This window comes from Piliocolobus tephrosceles, chromosome 4 (assembly GCF_002776525.5).
Source record: "Piliocolobus tephrosceles isolate RC106 chromosome 4, ASM277652v3, whole genome shotgun sequence".
Lineage (NCBI taxonomy): Eukaryota > Metazoa > Chordata > Mammalia > Primates > Cercopithecidae > Piliocolobus > Piliocolobus tephrosceles.
Window position 1 is genome coordinate 52,015,422 of NC_045437.1, and position 14,724 is coordinate 52,030,145.

General features: G+C 40.8%; 1 protein-coding gene across 1 annotated transcript in view; it reads right to left on the bottom strand.

The window, feature by feature from the left end:
- The window catches only part of LOC111539888 (microtubule-associated serine/threonine-protein kinase 4), a 168,308-nt gene extending 153,723 nt beyond the window's left edge, over nucleotides 1-14,585 (bottom strand). Inside the window, exons 1-2 of the mRNA XM_023207893.1 lie at nucleotides 14,354-14,585; nucleotides 14,112-14,223 (exon numbers count right to left, since the gene is read on the bottom strand). Coding sequence (XP_023063661.1) covers nucleotides 14,112-14,203 — 92 coding nt within the window. The 5' untranslated portion in view covers nucleotides 14,204-14,223; nucleotides 14,354-14,585. The remainder of the gene's footprint in view (nucleotides 1-14,111; nucleotides 14,224-14,353) is intronic.
- Between the last annotated feature and the right edge of the window lie 139 nt (nucleotides 14,586-14,724).

Here is a 14,724-nt window from a genome sequence, read left to right on the forward strand (position 1 = left end):
CTATTTCCCTTAAAAAGCAGAAACTATCACTTACAAAGTTGCATAACTTATGTCTGAAAATTAAATGATTTTCCCCAAAAGACAGAGGGGAAAGGAAGATGAGGAGCAGATGGATTCATTGTTCCCCTATGGAGAAAAAACATTTCTACACCTTGCAAAAATATATTAATTGGCCTGCCATCTAGCAAGCCTGCTCACATACATAAGGGATAAAGTTTAGATCTTGAGGTTTAACATTTAAGCCTGTGGGGAGATGGTAATTGGAGTCTTTCTGAGCTCGGATTAGTATTTTTAAAGGAAGCATTTCAAGAGAGATCCGAATACAGTAGGAGAAAAACAGGACCTGAAATGTGAGCTCATCCAGGGTGCCTTCACTAGTGTCAATGGGTCCATCTCCACTGCATACCAGGAAGCTGGCTGTGGACACGCCCACAATGGGTGCAGCTGCGCATTAACTAGCACAGCAGCCTCTGGATTCCCTTCCAGTGTGCCCCAGGACTTACCATCAACCCGCCCCAGTCTTCTTGTATACTATAGGTATTTTTTAAAATTTCTAGAAATCTTACCATTGCAAAGTTGGGCATTTAAAAGAATCTCATTAAGGGAAAACAGCAGATGATAAACCAGGAGGTACAATAAAATATCTGCATTGTGGTATGCATGCAACATGTGTGCACATATGCACAGAGGAAAAATATTACTCTGCCAAGTTTGTAATAGTGGTTATATCTGAGTACTAGAATTTGGGGTGATTTTTTAAAAATATATTTTCCCCATTTTTTGTCTTGAGCACGTATTAGTTTAAAATTTAGTTTAAAGGTTATATAAGGTTCATTAAAATTAAAATATAATAAAAATAGTGGAAGGACTTGATAAGTTATTTTACAAAGCAAATAAGGTCCTTGTAATTTATCTTTTATAAAATACATATTTTCTTCCATCTTCACCTTTATAGAAAAACTCTACGATTCCTTCTGGATCTCCATGCTTACTTCCCAACAATCATAATCTATATCTTAAATTATACACCTTCCAAGTCCTCCACTGTCAAGGCCCTGTTTCCGTCCCCAGTAAACATCCCCAAATTATTTTTAACAATTTCCTGCTAGTCGTATCTGTTTATCTGGTTTCTTATAAGTTTTTTCATCTATGTAGTATCAAAGGGACTTTTTTTTTTTTTGAGACAAGGTCTTGCTCTGTCACCCAGGCTGAAGTGCAGTGGCACGATCATTGCTCACTGCAGCTGCGACCTCCCGGGCTGAAGCAATCCTCCAACCTCAGTCTCCGGAGTAGCTGGGACCACAGGTATGCATGTTTAAATTTTTTTTTTTTTTGAGATGGAGTCTCCCTGTGTCGCCCAGGCTGGAGTACAGTGGCACGATCTCGGCTCACTGAAAGCTCCACCTCCTTGGTTCATGCCATTTTCCTGCCTCAGCCTCCTGAGTAGCTGGGACTACAGGCGCCTGCCACCATGCCCGGCTAATTTTGTTTCTTTTTTTTTTTGTATTTTTAGTAGAGACGGGGTTTTACCATGTTAGCTAGGATGGTCTCAATCTCCTGACCTCATGATCTGCCCACCTCGGCCTCCCAAAGTGCTAGGATTACAGGCGTGAGCCACTGCGCCTGGCTGTTTAAAATTTTTTATGGAGACAATGCTCTCCCTATATTGCCCAGGCTGGTCTTGAACTCCAGGGCTCAAGTGACCCTTCTGCCTCTCAAAGTGCTGGGATTACAGGCATAAGCAACTGTTGTCTGTCCAAATGAGCTATTACATATTAATAGTGGACCACACAATTTAGTTTGCTTATCTTTCAGGTATTTCATTCTGATGCATTTTTCTGGTACTTCACTTGACAATATCACCATGTAATCTAACTATGTGTTAATCATTTCCTAATAAAAATGATTTTTAAAGAGGATGACACAGTGTACCATAGTATCCTGGATGGAACAGAAAAAGGATATTAGGAAAAAATTGTGAAATATTAATAAAATGTAAAACATAATTATAAAATAGGAAAGGAGAGCAAAACAAATGTCTTATTCTAATCGTATATCAGCATCATCAAACTGCTAAATCTATGTAAAATTTTTTGAGGTAATAGAAATACTCAGCTGGGTGCGGTGGCTCACACCTGCAATCCCTGCACTTTGGGAGGCTGAGACGGGCGGATCACGAGGGCAGCAGTTCCAGACCAGCCTGACCAACATGGAGAAACCCCATCTCTACTAAAAACACAAAAATTAACTGGGCATAGTGGTGCACACCTGTAATCCCAGCTACACGGGAAGCTGAGGCAGGAGAATCGCTTGAACCCAGGAGGCAGAAGTTGCAATGAGCTGAGATCACACCACCGCACTCCAGCCTGGGTGATAGGGTGAGACTCTGTCTCAAAAAAAATAAAAATAAAAAAAATAAAAAAAGAAACACTCTACACCTTTACTTGCATGTTAGCTACATAAATTTATTTGTTAAAATTTATTGAACTACATACCTGAAAAAGGATGATTTTACCGTGTGTAAATGTTATCTCAATAAACCTATCTCAACAAAACAAAACTAACACCTAGTTGCCTGGAGTAAATACAAGTGGTAAACCCTGTGTCAGTACAAATCTGAGTAAGTCTTGGGTCTAGGTTAGTAGTAATAAAACACACTTTCTTTAACCTTTAACAAAGTCCCTAGAGGGAAGACTTCTTTCATTCCGTCTTTAGGTAGGGGCAGCTATTCCCCAAAAACATTGTATTATCGAAAGCTAAGAGATGGCCAGTAAAGTTTGTGTGTGTGTGTGTGTGTGTGCGTGTGTGTGTGTGTGTGTGTGATTTAGAGAATTCTAGACACAATATTTGTGTCCTTTGTGTGTTGTAGATTATTTATAGTCTGTTCTTATGCAATTGTTTTATATATTACAAAGCAGTTACTTTTCCGTTCTCTAAACACAGTAATTTTCTCAAAGGAAAAGGTGTATTTGAGTGCCATTGAGTCATCTCCTCCTTAAAAATTGTTAGCAATAGCACCTTCAAGACAAATTGTTACATTTTTTAAGAGGAAAGAAGACTATAAGTAATTCATCTCTAAAATCTCCCAACAGTTACCTTCTGGCATACCCATTGTATTGCCATCCATATAAGCAGAAAGAATTTTTGTCCTTTCTAAGGGATGAACTACATGCATTATTACAAGATGGGCATGGATTTTGAAATGTGTGGATAACATATACACTTATGTGAATGTGCAGGATTTTATAAAACATAGAGGGAAAGCTCAGGAAAATAAGCCTGAGTGCGTGGGGTGCTACTCATTCAAAGGCCTGGAAGACAGCAGCTGTGCAGAGCTACACCGTAAGTAAAGCTTCAATTTAAAAGCACAAACCCATTTAAACACCATCATAAACTGTGATACTTTAAGATGAGGAAATTACAGCAGAATACATTTACAATTTCCATTAACAGGAAAGAGAATCAGCAGGTGGCAATCTTAAAACAAAGTAAAACCTACTTCTGTTTTTCACTCTCTTCCCTCAGACAGCGGGCAGCATTTTCTAAACGAAAGATCAAAATTATCAGAGCTCTATATTCCACAAATATCTTCTGAATTGCCAAGGGGGTACTGTCCTATACAATTAAAAAGGTACTAAAACCTTGCTTTATAAATATTATTTTCAGTAATTAGAATGTTGGTGGAGCTATATTTCTTTTGGCCATAAGATAGTAAAGTTTTTATCCAAATTCACTACTTACTACTGGTGAGATTTGGGAACAGTTACGTAATTTCTCTAATCCTCAATGTTTTCATCTGTATAATAAATATAATGACATATCCTTCATGGAGTTGTTGTGAGGATTAAATGAGACTATATCAAACTGTCTCCATGGATATTCTCCCCCTCCCTCCTCCTCGGCTGATGTTGGTAGATCTTCCAGTTACTGCATGTCACTCTAATTCTTTGTCTGTATTACTGTCTAAAGCCCACTAGATTGAACTACTTGAAGAAAAGGATCATGCTATACCTATCTTCGTTTCCCAGGTGATAATCGTAGCCCTGGTCACATAAAAGGAACTCAATAAATATTTGTCATACAAATGAAAAAATGAGGTGATGTGATAAATCCTCAGACCCTGTTCTCAGAAGCCAAACTTAGCCAAACTAGGTTATCAGGTTATCAGGTTTCAGTGAGTGATTCAGCCTCATCCACAAGCTCCCAAAGCAGCAGTAAAAGGGTCATAGAGAGATGCATGACTCATAAATAACCCCTCCAAGTGTTTGTAAATGTAATTAACTTCCCATGTTTCCGAGGTTAATCGTCCAGCTCTTGGTTTCTCTGTCTTTGGGCTGAATTTATAATCACTTGACTCCTCTTTAGTGCTTCCAGGCAGTCAAAGAAAAGGAACTGCAAGAGAAGGTATATAGCCTTCGGGACTCAGAACTACTCCCTCCCAATCCAATCCCTAAAATAATTTTAAGAAATTCAGTCTAGGACTAGAAGGCAAAACCAAAACAGAACAAAGCACAAACAATTACTTTCATCTAATAGGCCTTAACATATACTTTAAGATAAATACACACCTGAGACTTCCCAACAAAATCCATAAATGTTGGGCCATGAATCCCCTCCAAACATGTTAGTTTCTCTATTAAAAAGCTTTGAAATCAAACCTGTTAAGTGGCTGAAGGAACAGCTACAAGCCACTGCCTGCTGGGCACACATATAAGAATGGAAGGTTTGAAAAGCAGGGGTTGTTTCCTCAGCTCCAGGCCGGGCAAGCCACTTACATGGGAACTAAAGAACTGGCTTAAAACGAGGACTATAATCTTTCTGGAACAATAGGTCATGACGAGCTTCCTTAATGCCAAAATAAGTGTTTAGAAGTAACTTCTGCTAACTGAAAAAAAGTATAAAGGGCATATATATTTACTCTGGCTGGAATACAACATTTCTGAACATGTTTATCAGCGCCAAGAGTCAGAACCCTTTTCCCTCATGGATTTCCAACCTGGGACCCATTCCATGGAATGTTTCTATATCCTACAAATGGCATAAAAATGTTGTATCATATTAATATCTAACCAATTCAGTATCTGTACCTTTTGGTCCCCAAATCACCCTAGATCTGATGTGAGAAGGTAGACTAATTGTAAGGCTAAATCTCAAAAGGTAAGAAAAGCCATGATTGCTCTTGATTAAAGAGCTTCCTCTATAAAAGCCATCAAGTAATATATCATCGATCACATTGTTGCAGAAAAATGAAATCTACCTGCTAAAATGGCATTTTGGCCATGGCTATGCTGGTAAAATAGCATTAAAAGCACTAAGATCCAATAACTGGACTGAAGAGAGCAGGTCTCCGATCTCAAGCCTGGGATCCAATGTTAACAAAACCACTACTGATTTTTCACTTTAAAAATCCTTGATTTCAAAGGCTAACTTGCCTGAACTTCACAGGAGAGAAGGCATCTACCGAGAAAGAACGCTACATATAAGCTTTACAGGCCACACAGTAAAAATATGGCAACTTTTATTCCATGGTTCAAATACATAACCCCAGACATCAAATCCTAAAACATGTAGGAAATTATGATTCATAAGCTTAGAGGCTTATTTTACAGAATCCATAACAAGAACTATTACCTAAAGCACCCAAATTATCCCACATCTGTTTAGCTCCACTGGTCACTAAGGCCATTTGAGATCAAAGATGAGAAATCCTTCTGCTTAGGAACCCACTATGGAAATGCGAACTTACAATCATCCATTCAACTTGCCAAGGCAGCTGATGTGCCTATCAATTGTTTTGCCACACGCCTGCCCTTTGCAGTGGTTGAACAAGCCTAGGTTAATTTTACAATAAACCAGCTTTTGGGTTAGCAAATTACTTGTGTTTATCTGGACGGGTACTAGGATAGGGAATAGTAAGTAGATAAAATCAGTCCTTACATGAACAACAACAAAAAATCTGACATAGCTTCAGTAGCTCCAGTGCTTAGTTCCTGATCTAGGCAATCTATTTGGAAAAGTCTTTGATTTTTGTATCAAAAGTCTTGAGATTAGCCAAGTGAAAGTAATATTTTTACAGGAATTATATCTCAAGTTCCAAGATCAACAAGCCACTCAAATCAGACATAAGAAATAACATTACATAATAGCCACTTAATGGCTATTGTTTTACAGTAACAAAGGCTTCATTTACCATATTTCCTCGAGTACTTTATTCAGCTGGCAGTTTTTCCCATGTCAAACATAATTTTTTTCCCTCAACCCCTCCATAAATCTACAAAAGTAAAACATTTAATTATTATAATTCCCAATTTAAATATATTCATCATATTGCATTTTAGAAGACATTAATGTGACAAGGGCATAAGTGATTTTTATATAAGCTATGGATTCAGTGACTTTCTACAGATTTCATAGCTGAGAAATTTGTCAATGACTAGATAATATTCCAATAATGACTCTTAAGAAACCCAGTAAAGTGTGAGACATACACATACACTGTAACATTTAAAATTAGATAGAATAAAGCATACCTCTTTACAGCTTTTGTTTTGTTTGATAGCTTCAACAAACACTCATATGGCTAAATGGGCCTGGTAAATCCATCAGCTTTCTTCCCCTTTGAATTCTAGGAAACCTCAGCAAATTTCACCAATTTTCAGTTTCTCATTCCCTCCACCTAGGTGATTCACCTAGAACCTAATATACTACCTCTAAAAGATACTGCCACTTGAACTTCCATGTCAGGTTAGAAACTTCCCAGGGGCACAGGGTGCTGGTACTTACTTTGAACAGCTAAAAGCTTATTCAAGAACTTCAGAATAAAAATGGTGGTTGGCCTACCAGATGTCAAGATCTGCATTTTGCTTATACTAGTGCCCGCAATTACAGTTTGCTAGGAGTCCCCAAACTCTGACAAAATCAGTCACTGATAAATGTAGGACCACAAAGCAGAATGTAAAAATTTCCAGGATTCTATAATAAAGTAAGCAATGGGGTGCTTCAGATAAGAGACATACATTAATGACTGCCTATTCTTCTTACCAACCTATTTTACCTTCAAGTACTGATCAAAGCCTACATTCTCTGCTATGGTCTTTTTTCTTTACAATAAAACCATATGATATGTCACTTGTGATATCAGTATAATTACCTTCTCAAATAGGCACGTCCAATAGACATTCATGTAGCTAAAATTCCCACAGGTCCTTTTATTCTATTAATAAGGTTTAAGGTCAACATTTTCAGAAATTACAACCAAGTTCCTAGTGGAATTTTTCCTTTTCTTTTCTTCTGTCTGCCTGGAAATAAGGAGAGTACCAGAACTACAAGTATTAACAAATGTATGAACTTTTGAGATCTATCTAGTTACAAAATGTGCTACATTATCACAAAAACCAAGTTCCTACTGATAGAGACTAACTCTTACTTTTAGTAGACAATTTAATGCACACTTTGTACCTACTTTCATCCAGGTAGCCCCAGGACCATTTTAATATCTTGGCTCTACTATTTAAGTTTCAAAAGGATTACTCAGTTACCATGATGTCACTCCCAAATGACTAGTTACAGGTAGTGAAGACAGCTCAGATCAACATAGCTTTGTGCATGCTTACTCACACTAGAGATGGGTGTGTATGGAGGGTGAGGCTGGGGTCCAGGGCCTCACGTTTCCATCTCTGTGAGAGACCAGCTATTTCCATTTCAACCAACAGAAGGAGGACTTTTCCAAATTATTCAGATTGAATTCTATTCCAAGCTTCCTCTTCTATGGGCCATCTCCATACAGGAACTCAAATGATTCCTTGACCCTAACACCTGTCAATCTTTAACTCGGAAGGCAAATGGTCTCTATCTTGAAGCTTATGATTCCTGTTTAAAGGTATCAGCACTTGGGCTTCTGATAACAGGAGAGATGTGTAAAGAGAAGCAAGCAAAACCATTAAGGAATATAATGTTCTACCCATCACTGTGCACTTATCAATATACTACTCCCACCACTGCCTTGAGTGAAGAACACACACAGAAACACTCTCTCTCTCACACAATAGCAGTGAATAGTCCATGTCTCCCCAGGCAGCATATGCTCCATAATTCTCATGTTTTATTTTTAATGAATTTCTTTTGAAATCTACTTTTTACACTCTCACACATTTCTCTCTCCCCTTCTCTCTCACTCCTTTCCTCGCTTCCTTCCTCCCCCTGGTCTCACAAAAGACCAGCATATTACAGGGGCAAACCAGTCTGTGATCTCCTATTGTAAGTTTCACACTAGAAGCTAAAAGCAACATTTTTGAACTGTGCATATTTCTGCTTCCATCCTTTGTATCTGGTAAGCCTTAGATGCCCAGAATCTGCAGAATGCTGCCACAGTTGGGACAGCCAGGCTCTCAACAGGAGCCACTCAACTGCTGGAAGCTCTGGGCTTGGAGCTCAGTTTTCTCCTCTGCTCTAGGGGTATCCCTGACCAGGCTGAGGCGGGGGAGGGTCAAGAGCAAGGGCAGCCCAGGTTGCTGGACGGCATCATGGAATATTAGCAACGTGAGAGCTAACTAGAAATGAGAGAAGGATTGAAGGGGCGAGCCCTGCATGATTTGTAAGCCTGTCCTGCCTGCCGAAGACACAGTCAAGAGCATAAAGAAAGTACAAGGATGAAAGGAAGCAACTATGAAACAGGCCTGGGCAAAGCAAGGAGTAGGAGGAAATGGGCGCAGGGACTCAGGGAGGGGCAGAGCCTGCAGGTCAGGCATGGAGAGGAGGAGAGGAGCAACAAGTGGGGCCAGACTTCAGTCTCCTGTGGACTAGGCTGCAGGGGAGGGGCTGGAGTACCAGGGCCTCAGGAGGAGAGCAAAAGGTGGTGTGTGGGAGCCAGAGACACTCGGTCAGGGCTTTACAGTAACAGAAACTCCAAACATAAACATGTCAGAAGGGAACAGTCATAGGGCTGTGGAAGAAATCTGAGCTTCCAGAGGGAGGTGAAAAGGAAACTGTCATTGCCAATTTGGGCAATGAAGCTGACAACAAAGTGAGCAACAGTGAGTAAGGGGATATGATTCAGGGAGGAGGGCTGACGGGCCAGCCACGAATGTGCAGAGGCAAGGCCATCATAGCTGGGCTGCTGCTGTATTTAGCTGCCCACAGAGAGTGGCCACCACCCATGTTCTCCAAGTCCTTGCTTCACTCTTTTCTGGGTTATGACACCCCTACCCTGGGGTGCCTGTTCATGCTCAAGTCATCCATGAGTTTCCAGTTGCCAGATACAACACACACCTTCACTTCAACTCTCTGTGGAATGCTGGGGGTGTTGACCATTTTACTCCTGGGATTTCCAGGACAGCGCCCTCCTGGTCCCCTCCCTTCTAGGGGACTTTTTCCGACTAAGTCTCTTTTCCCGTACCTCACTGCATTTCTGCCCACACCTTAAGTGGGGTATCTTTAATTCTCCCATGTATTAATCTGATGTATTTCTCAGATGGTCTTAATGGTGAGTCCCATGTTTATTATTTTGCCACAGCCTGAGTGCTCTGGATTTATGTACTCAGCTGCCTGCCCAGGGGGCTCTTTCTTCCCAGTCTCAGTGCCTTTGATGTTCCCAGATGCCTGTCCCCAAACTCCTCCCACGATGGCTCTTTCTCATCCTTTAGGGTTCCCTTAAATATCACCTTCTCGAAAGACCATGTTATCTGAAGTAACTCCCATCACCACCCCACAGGGTTATGTTCTCATCTCAGTTCTTGCTTACAGCCATTGGAACACTGACCACAATTTGGCAATTGACTTAGTTAGCTACTTGTTTCTTGGTGAGGCCTAAGCACTCTGTCTATCTCATTTATCACTGTGCCCCTTGACCAGCATGGGATACAGGGTTGGGATATTGGCTGAATGAAGGAATAAATATCCCATGGTGTTCAGTGCACAAAAGATCTTCAATAAATGTGAATAACTGAGCTTCAGGGGACAAAAGGGACAAGTATAATATAGGTTCTTGTGTTTCCCCGGCCTCACTCTCATAAGTACAGGTGGTTCCTCCCTCTCCCTGATTCCCAGTGTCAAAAACCCCAGGGCCATCATGGAATATTTCTTCTTCCCTCAGAGCCAATGGCTCACCGACTTCTCTCAAAGTAATATCCTTCATATCTCTCAAAGGCACAATCTCACTTCACTCTTTATCTAGCCCTGCAAAATCTTTTATTTTTTTTTTATTTTTATTTTTTTGAGACGGAGTCTTGCTCTGTCGCCCGGGCTGGGCTGGAGTGCAGTGGCCGGATCTCAGCTCACTGCAAGCTCCGCCTCCCGGGTTTAGGCCATTCTCCTGCCTCAGCCTCCGGAGTAGCTGGGACTACAGGCGTCCGCCACCTCGCCCGGCTAGTTTTTTTTTTTTTGTATTTTTAGTAGAGACGGGGTTTCACCGTATTAGCCAGGATGGTCTCGATCTCCTGACCTCGTGATCCGCCCGTCTCGGCCTCCCAAAGTGCTGGGATTACAGGCTTGAGCCACCGCGCCCGGCCGCAAAATCTTTTAAATAGACTACCCCAAGAACTTATTAACTGGCTTCCAGGTCTCACCCTCAGTCCCAGACCTAAACCCTAGTATTGCTAGACATGTCTCCCCAGCACAGGATCAAAACCAAACTCCTTCAAATGCCAAGCACCTCAGCTCTCCTCCACAGCTTCATCACCCACTACTCATCTTCATTTGTAATGACAGCAATAATATTAACAGCTAAAATTTACTGAGAATTTTTATATGCCAGTCATTTCATTAAATATTTTACACATATGAATGCATTTTATTCTTCACAACAATTCTATAAGATAAATACTTATCCCTATTTTATAGACGGAGCAACTGAAGTCCAAAGTTAACATAACATGAATACAGGCCAACTCATTTCCATTCTGAGTTGTGAGAGGATCCTCAATGAATGGAATAGCCACAGACCTATGAAACTGAAAATCTCTAAAACATGCAATCATTACTTCAGTCTAAACCAACACATTTTGGTATAAGAAGTCTCTTCATTTAAGCCTAGGTTTCTGTCCCTCAAAGCAGCAGGTGAATGGCTGTACTGAGACTACCTTGAGGAAATGAGGGGAAGGGAGAGAAGGACAAAGCCAATTATATAGAAGGAACTATTTCCAATGGAATATGTAAGCTGTACAGCAAAACAGTAGACAAAAGCCAGTGTGCATTCCAACAATCTCATGTCTGCAATGGTCAAGACAAAAAAGAATGAAGGGCATAATATACCGTCCTTGGGACGTAGCACAAGAGACAGAGTCTTTCAGTTCATCAGTACTGTGTCATCTTTGAGAACCTAGGCCTGAGAGTACGTCTGTAGGCTTCTTTCCCCAGGAACTCCAAGAGTTACAGGCAAAAGTAGGGCTGTGGGTTATAAGAAAAACCTTCAATATTTTTCTCCGAGAGTAAATTAACTAACAAACTAGCATCACATTGAACTATAAGGCAACTGTAATGTAGCAAACCAAAAGTCTCCATGATGACAATTTCTACTATAATGAAGGTTTAAGGTAAGAGTCTGAAACCATTCAAGCTCTCATTTAAGTGTTACAAACATTCTATCCTTATGAGTTCTAAGATGCTCATTCACAGGCTCAAAGCTGAATTTCACCCTTTGATAGAAGCAAGAAGCTGATATTTTAAAAAAGCTAAGATAAAGTCCTCCAGAATACAATGTGAGTCCGAACAAATAGCTGGTATAAAATATTCAAAATGAACAATCTGTCACACGAGTCAGCAAGTGTGCAGGAAAGGAACTAACTTTGGGAATGAGAGATATCTCAAGGGTTAAGGCATATCTGATTGATGGTGAGAGCAAGCCGTCCTCACCTGGACACTGGGGATACCCTTATCAAGGATGGCAAAACAGGACAAGTTGGGAACAGAAAGTTCCTTTGGAAAGGAGACAAACTACTCAACCAGGTAAAGTATGGGGTTAGACTTGGAAAAGGAAACAGGATTTAGAACAGTTAAGGGGCATCCCAAAAGTGGAAGTCACAATGTAAGCACATGTTTCATGTCCTTAGGGAAGGACATGGAGCCAGAATTGATCACTGTATAACAGGATGCAATAGCCACATATGCTGCCCTGGAGATGAGGACACCTGGCCTTCCGAATCTACATAATAAATATAAAGCAAAGCTAGTCCTTTGAGACAGACAATGACTCGATGGATGTAGAGATGATCTTTGGGGTGTTTATTTCCAAACTGCAAAACCTGAAAATCTCCAGCAACAAACAGGCTATCATAACCTCTACTCTTAAAACGGGGAGAACAAAATCCACTTCCATCTCTATTTTGCCGAACTGAAGATACGGGTTCACGACTTGGGGTGGAAACAGCCCACCCAATGCTCTCCCATTTTACTGGGAAGAATTCAGGTTACCTTAGAACCTAGGCTCTCTGCCAGTGTGAGCTGTCTGAATTGGAGTGTTCAGGTGGGATAGGTACTGCCCTTAAGCCAGGCTCAGAGCAGCCTGAGAATCCTCCTGCATCTGACTCTCTCCAATAATACTGTCAACAGGTAGGTAGGAAGAAGAAAGGCTCCAACTGCTCTACAAGGTTCAGACACACACGTATGATGCCAGAACAGACTTCTCTCTCTAAGAACTGGTTCCAGGGAAGAGTAGAGGCTGTACCGCAGCCAGGACTACACAACTCAGAAATATTTAAGGGATTCTGTCAAGTTGAAACGGTAAGAAATTAGACAAATTATCACCATAATCAGCAATGGCCTAGTTCATGTGTAGCATGTATCTCCTTCAACTCTATCAGTTTCTTGGAGGTTTGATGCATGGTTGACACAACTTGAACAAAAATGAGCAATACTACAAGAGAGGGTCTCTGACCATATATGGCAGAACGAGAAAAACACAGTCACGTTATTTAAAAGGCACAACTTCAGAATCCAACATAGTTTAGTAGTTTCAATACTTCAAACTGCATCAAAAAGCAAATATGACTTTGAAACCTGCCAGATGGCTCTCTCATACACACAGGTGCACATGTGATTTGTGTGTGCACCTGTGTATATAAACAGTGTATGTGAGTATTCCAGGATGTTTCTGAAATGTAAGAAACACCATGAAAAACTTCAAAAGGAAAAACTAAGTTTTCTAAAGTATCACACATCCACATTTATACTACAAAAAGTTACAGGTATAAGCAAAAAGAACAAACCATTTACTTGGGTTCTTCGAACACTGAAGCATAGAGATTGTGAAGCTCCAAATCTGATAGCCTGCATCTTGTTTATTTGACTGCAAAGTTGCTCTCATGCATGTTCACATGTACATGCAAGGCAAGTTTTGAAGGAAAACAAAGAATCAGTATTAACACAACTCAGAGGGTGTGCCCCTTTAAAAGCACAACAGTCCTACTTTTTCTGTGCTGGACACAAATGTGGCGAGAAATGCCTCCTTTAAAATCATAGTCCCTCAAAACAAGTGTCAGCAAACTCTTGGAACTGCCTGTCACTTGTGGCATGAGCTTCATCTTGACTTTAAAATTCTTTTTCTTCTCCCATCTTTTCTGTCAAATATATGTTACAAAATGAAAAGGCCAGTCCTGTATTAGTAATAAATGTCAGCAAACCATTGAAAAATCAAAATGACAAAGTTATGTAGATCTGCCTCTCCACAGATAGTACGAAATAGCTAACTTGGGCTATCCTTGCATTGTACATCTGCATCTTATAAAGGTCAAATATTTAATAGGAGCATCAGAAGGGCTCAACCAGAAATCCCAGAAACCTCAATGACTGGGTGAATGAAATGGATAAACATGATCAGATCAAAGGATAGACTTAGACAAAGTACCTCCTCCTCCTTCCCTTTTTCTCTCCCCACCTCTCACAAGGAAATGTCTTATTATCCACATTTCAAAAGGAGAAAAACTACGAGAAGCACATTTATCAGGGTTACCCAGGAAACCACAAGGACGATGAAATACCTGAAACAGTGCCCCCTCCCCTAACAGGGCAGAAACTTTTCAAAGTGTCACCCAATACACAAAACCCACAGGCAGCCCCGCCTGTGGGCCCCTGGGAAGTGAAAGCATTCCCTCTCCAGGCAGAGATCCCCGCGTTTTTACCTTTGTGTTCGCCGAAGCCTGTTCCCACTCCTCAAATGAGGCAAAGTAAAGTTTGAGAGCACAGTCCAAAAATTGGGGTCAGACATATCCATTTCTTTCTCTCTTCAATTCACTGTGGGTTCAAGGCCATATGACTAAAATGGGGAGAGGAAAAAGAAAAAGAAGAAAGAAAAAAAAAAAAGAAAGAAAGAAAGAAAGAAAGACAAGACCAAAAAACAAAAAAATCCCAATTATCTACTCACTCCCTCCAGAGAAAACGTGGTGGGAACTGTGATCTCAAGAACAACTTGGAGCATGTCTGAGAAGTACCCGTCCCGTCCTAGTCTTTAATTAACACACAGTCTCCTCTCAAAGGTCCGGGAAACTGATTTCCTCTCGGGTCTGCCCTCTCCTAGTCAGGCTCGGCCAGCTATAAACAGTAATTACAAGAGTTGAGCCGTGCGTTCTGCTCAAAACGCTGTCTGTGGGATTCAGTCCGAGGTACTTTGTCATCTGTTTGGCAGATACCATTCGCCGCTTCTGCGGGGGGCAGGGGAGACGACTATTTTGAGGCTTTAGTTCCGGAGTCTGTTGCTTATCAGCAAAACCATTCACATCCGAACATGCCCAGTGC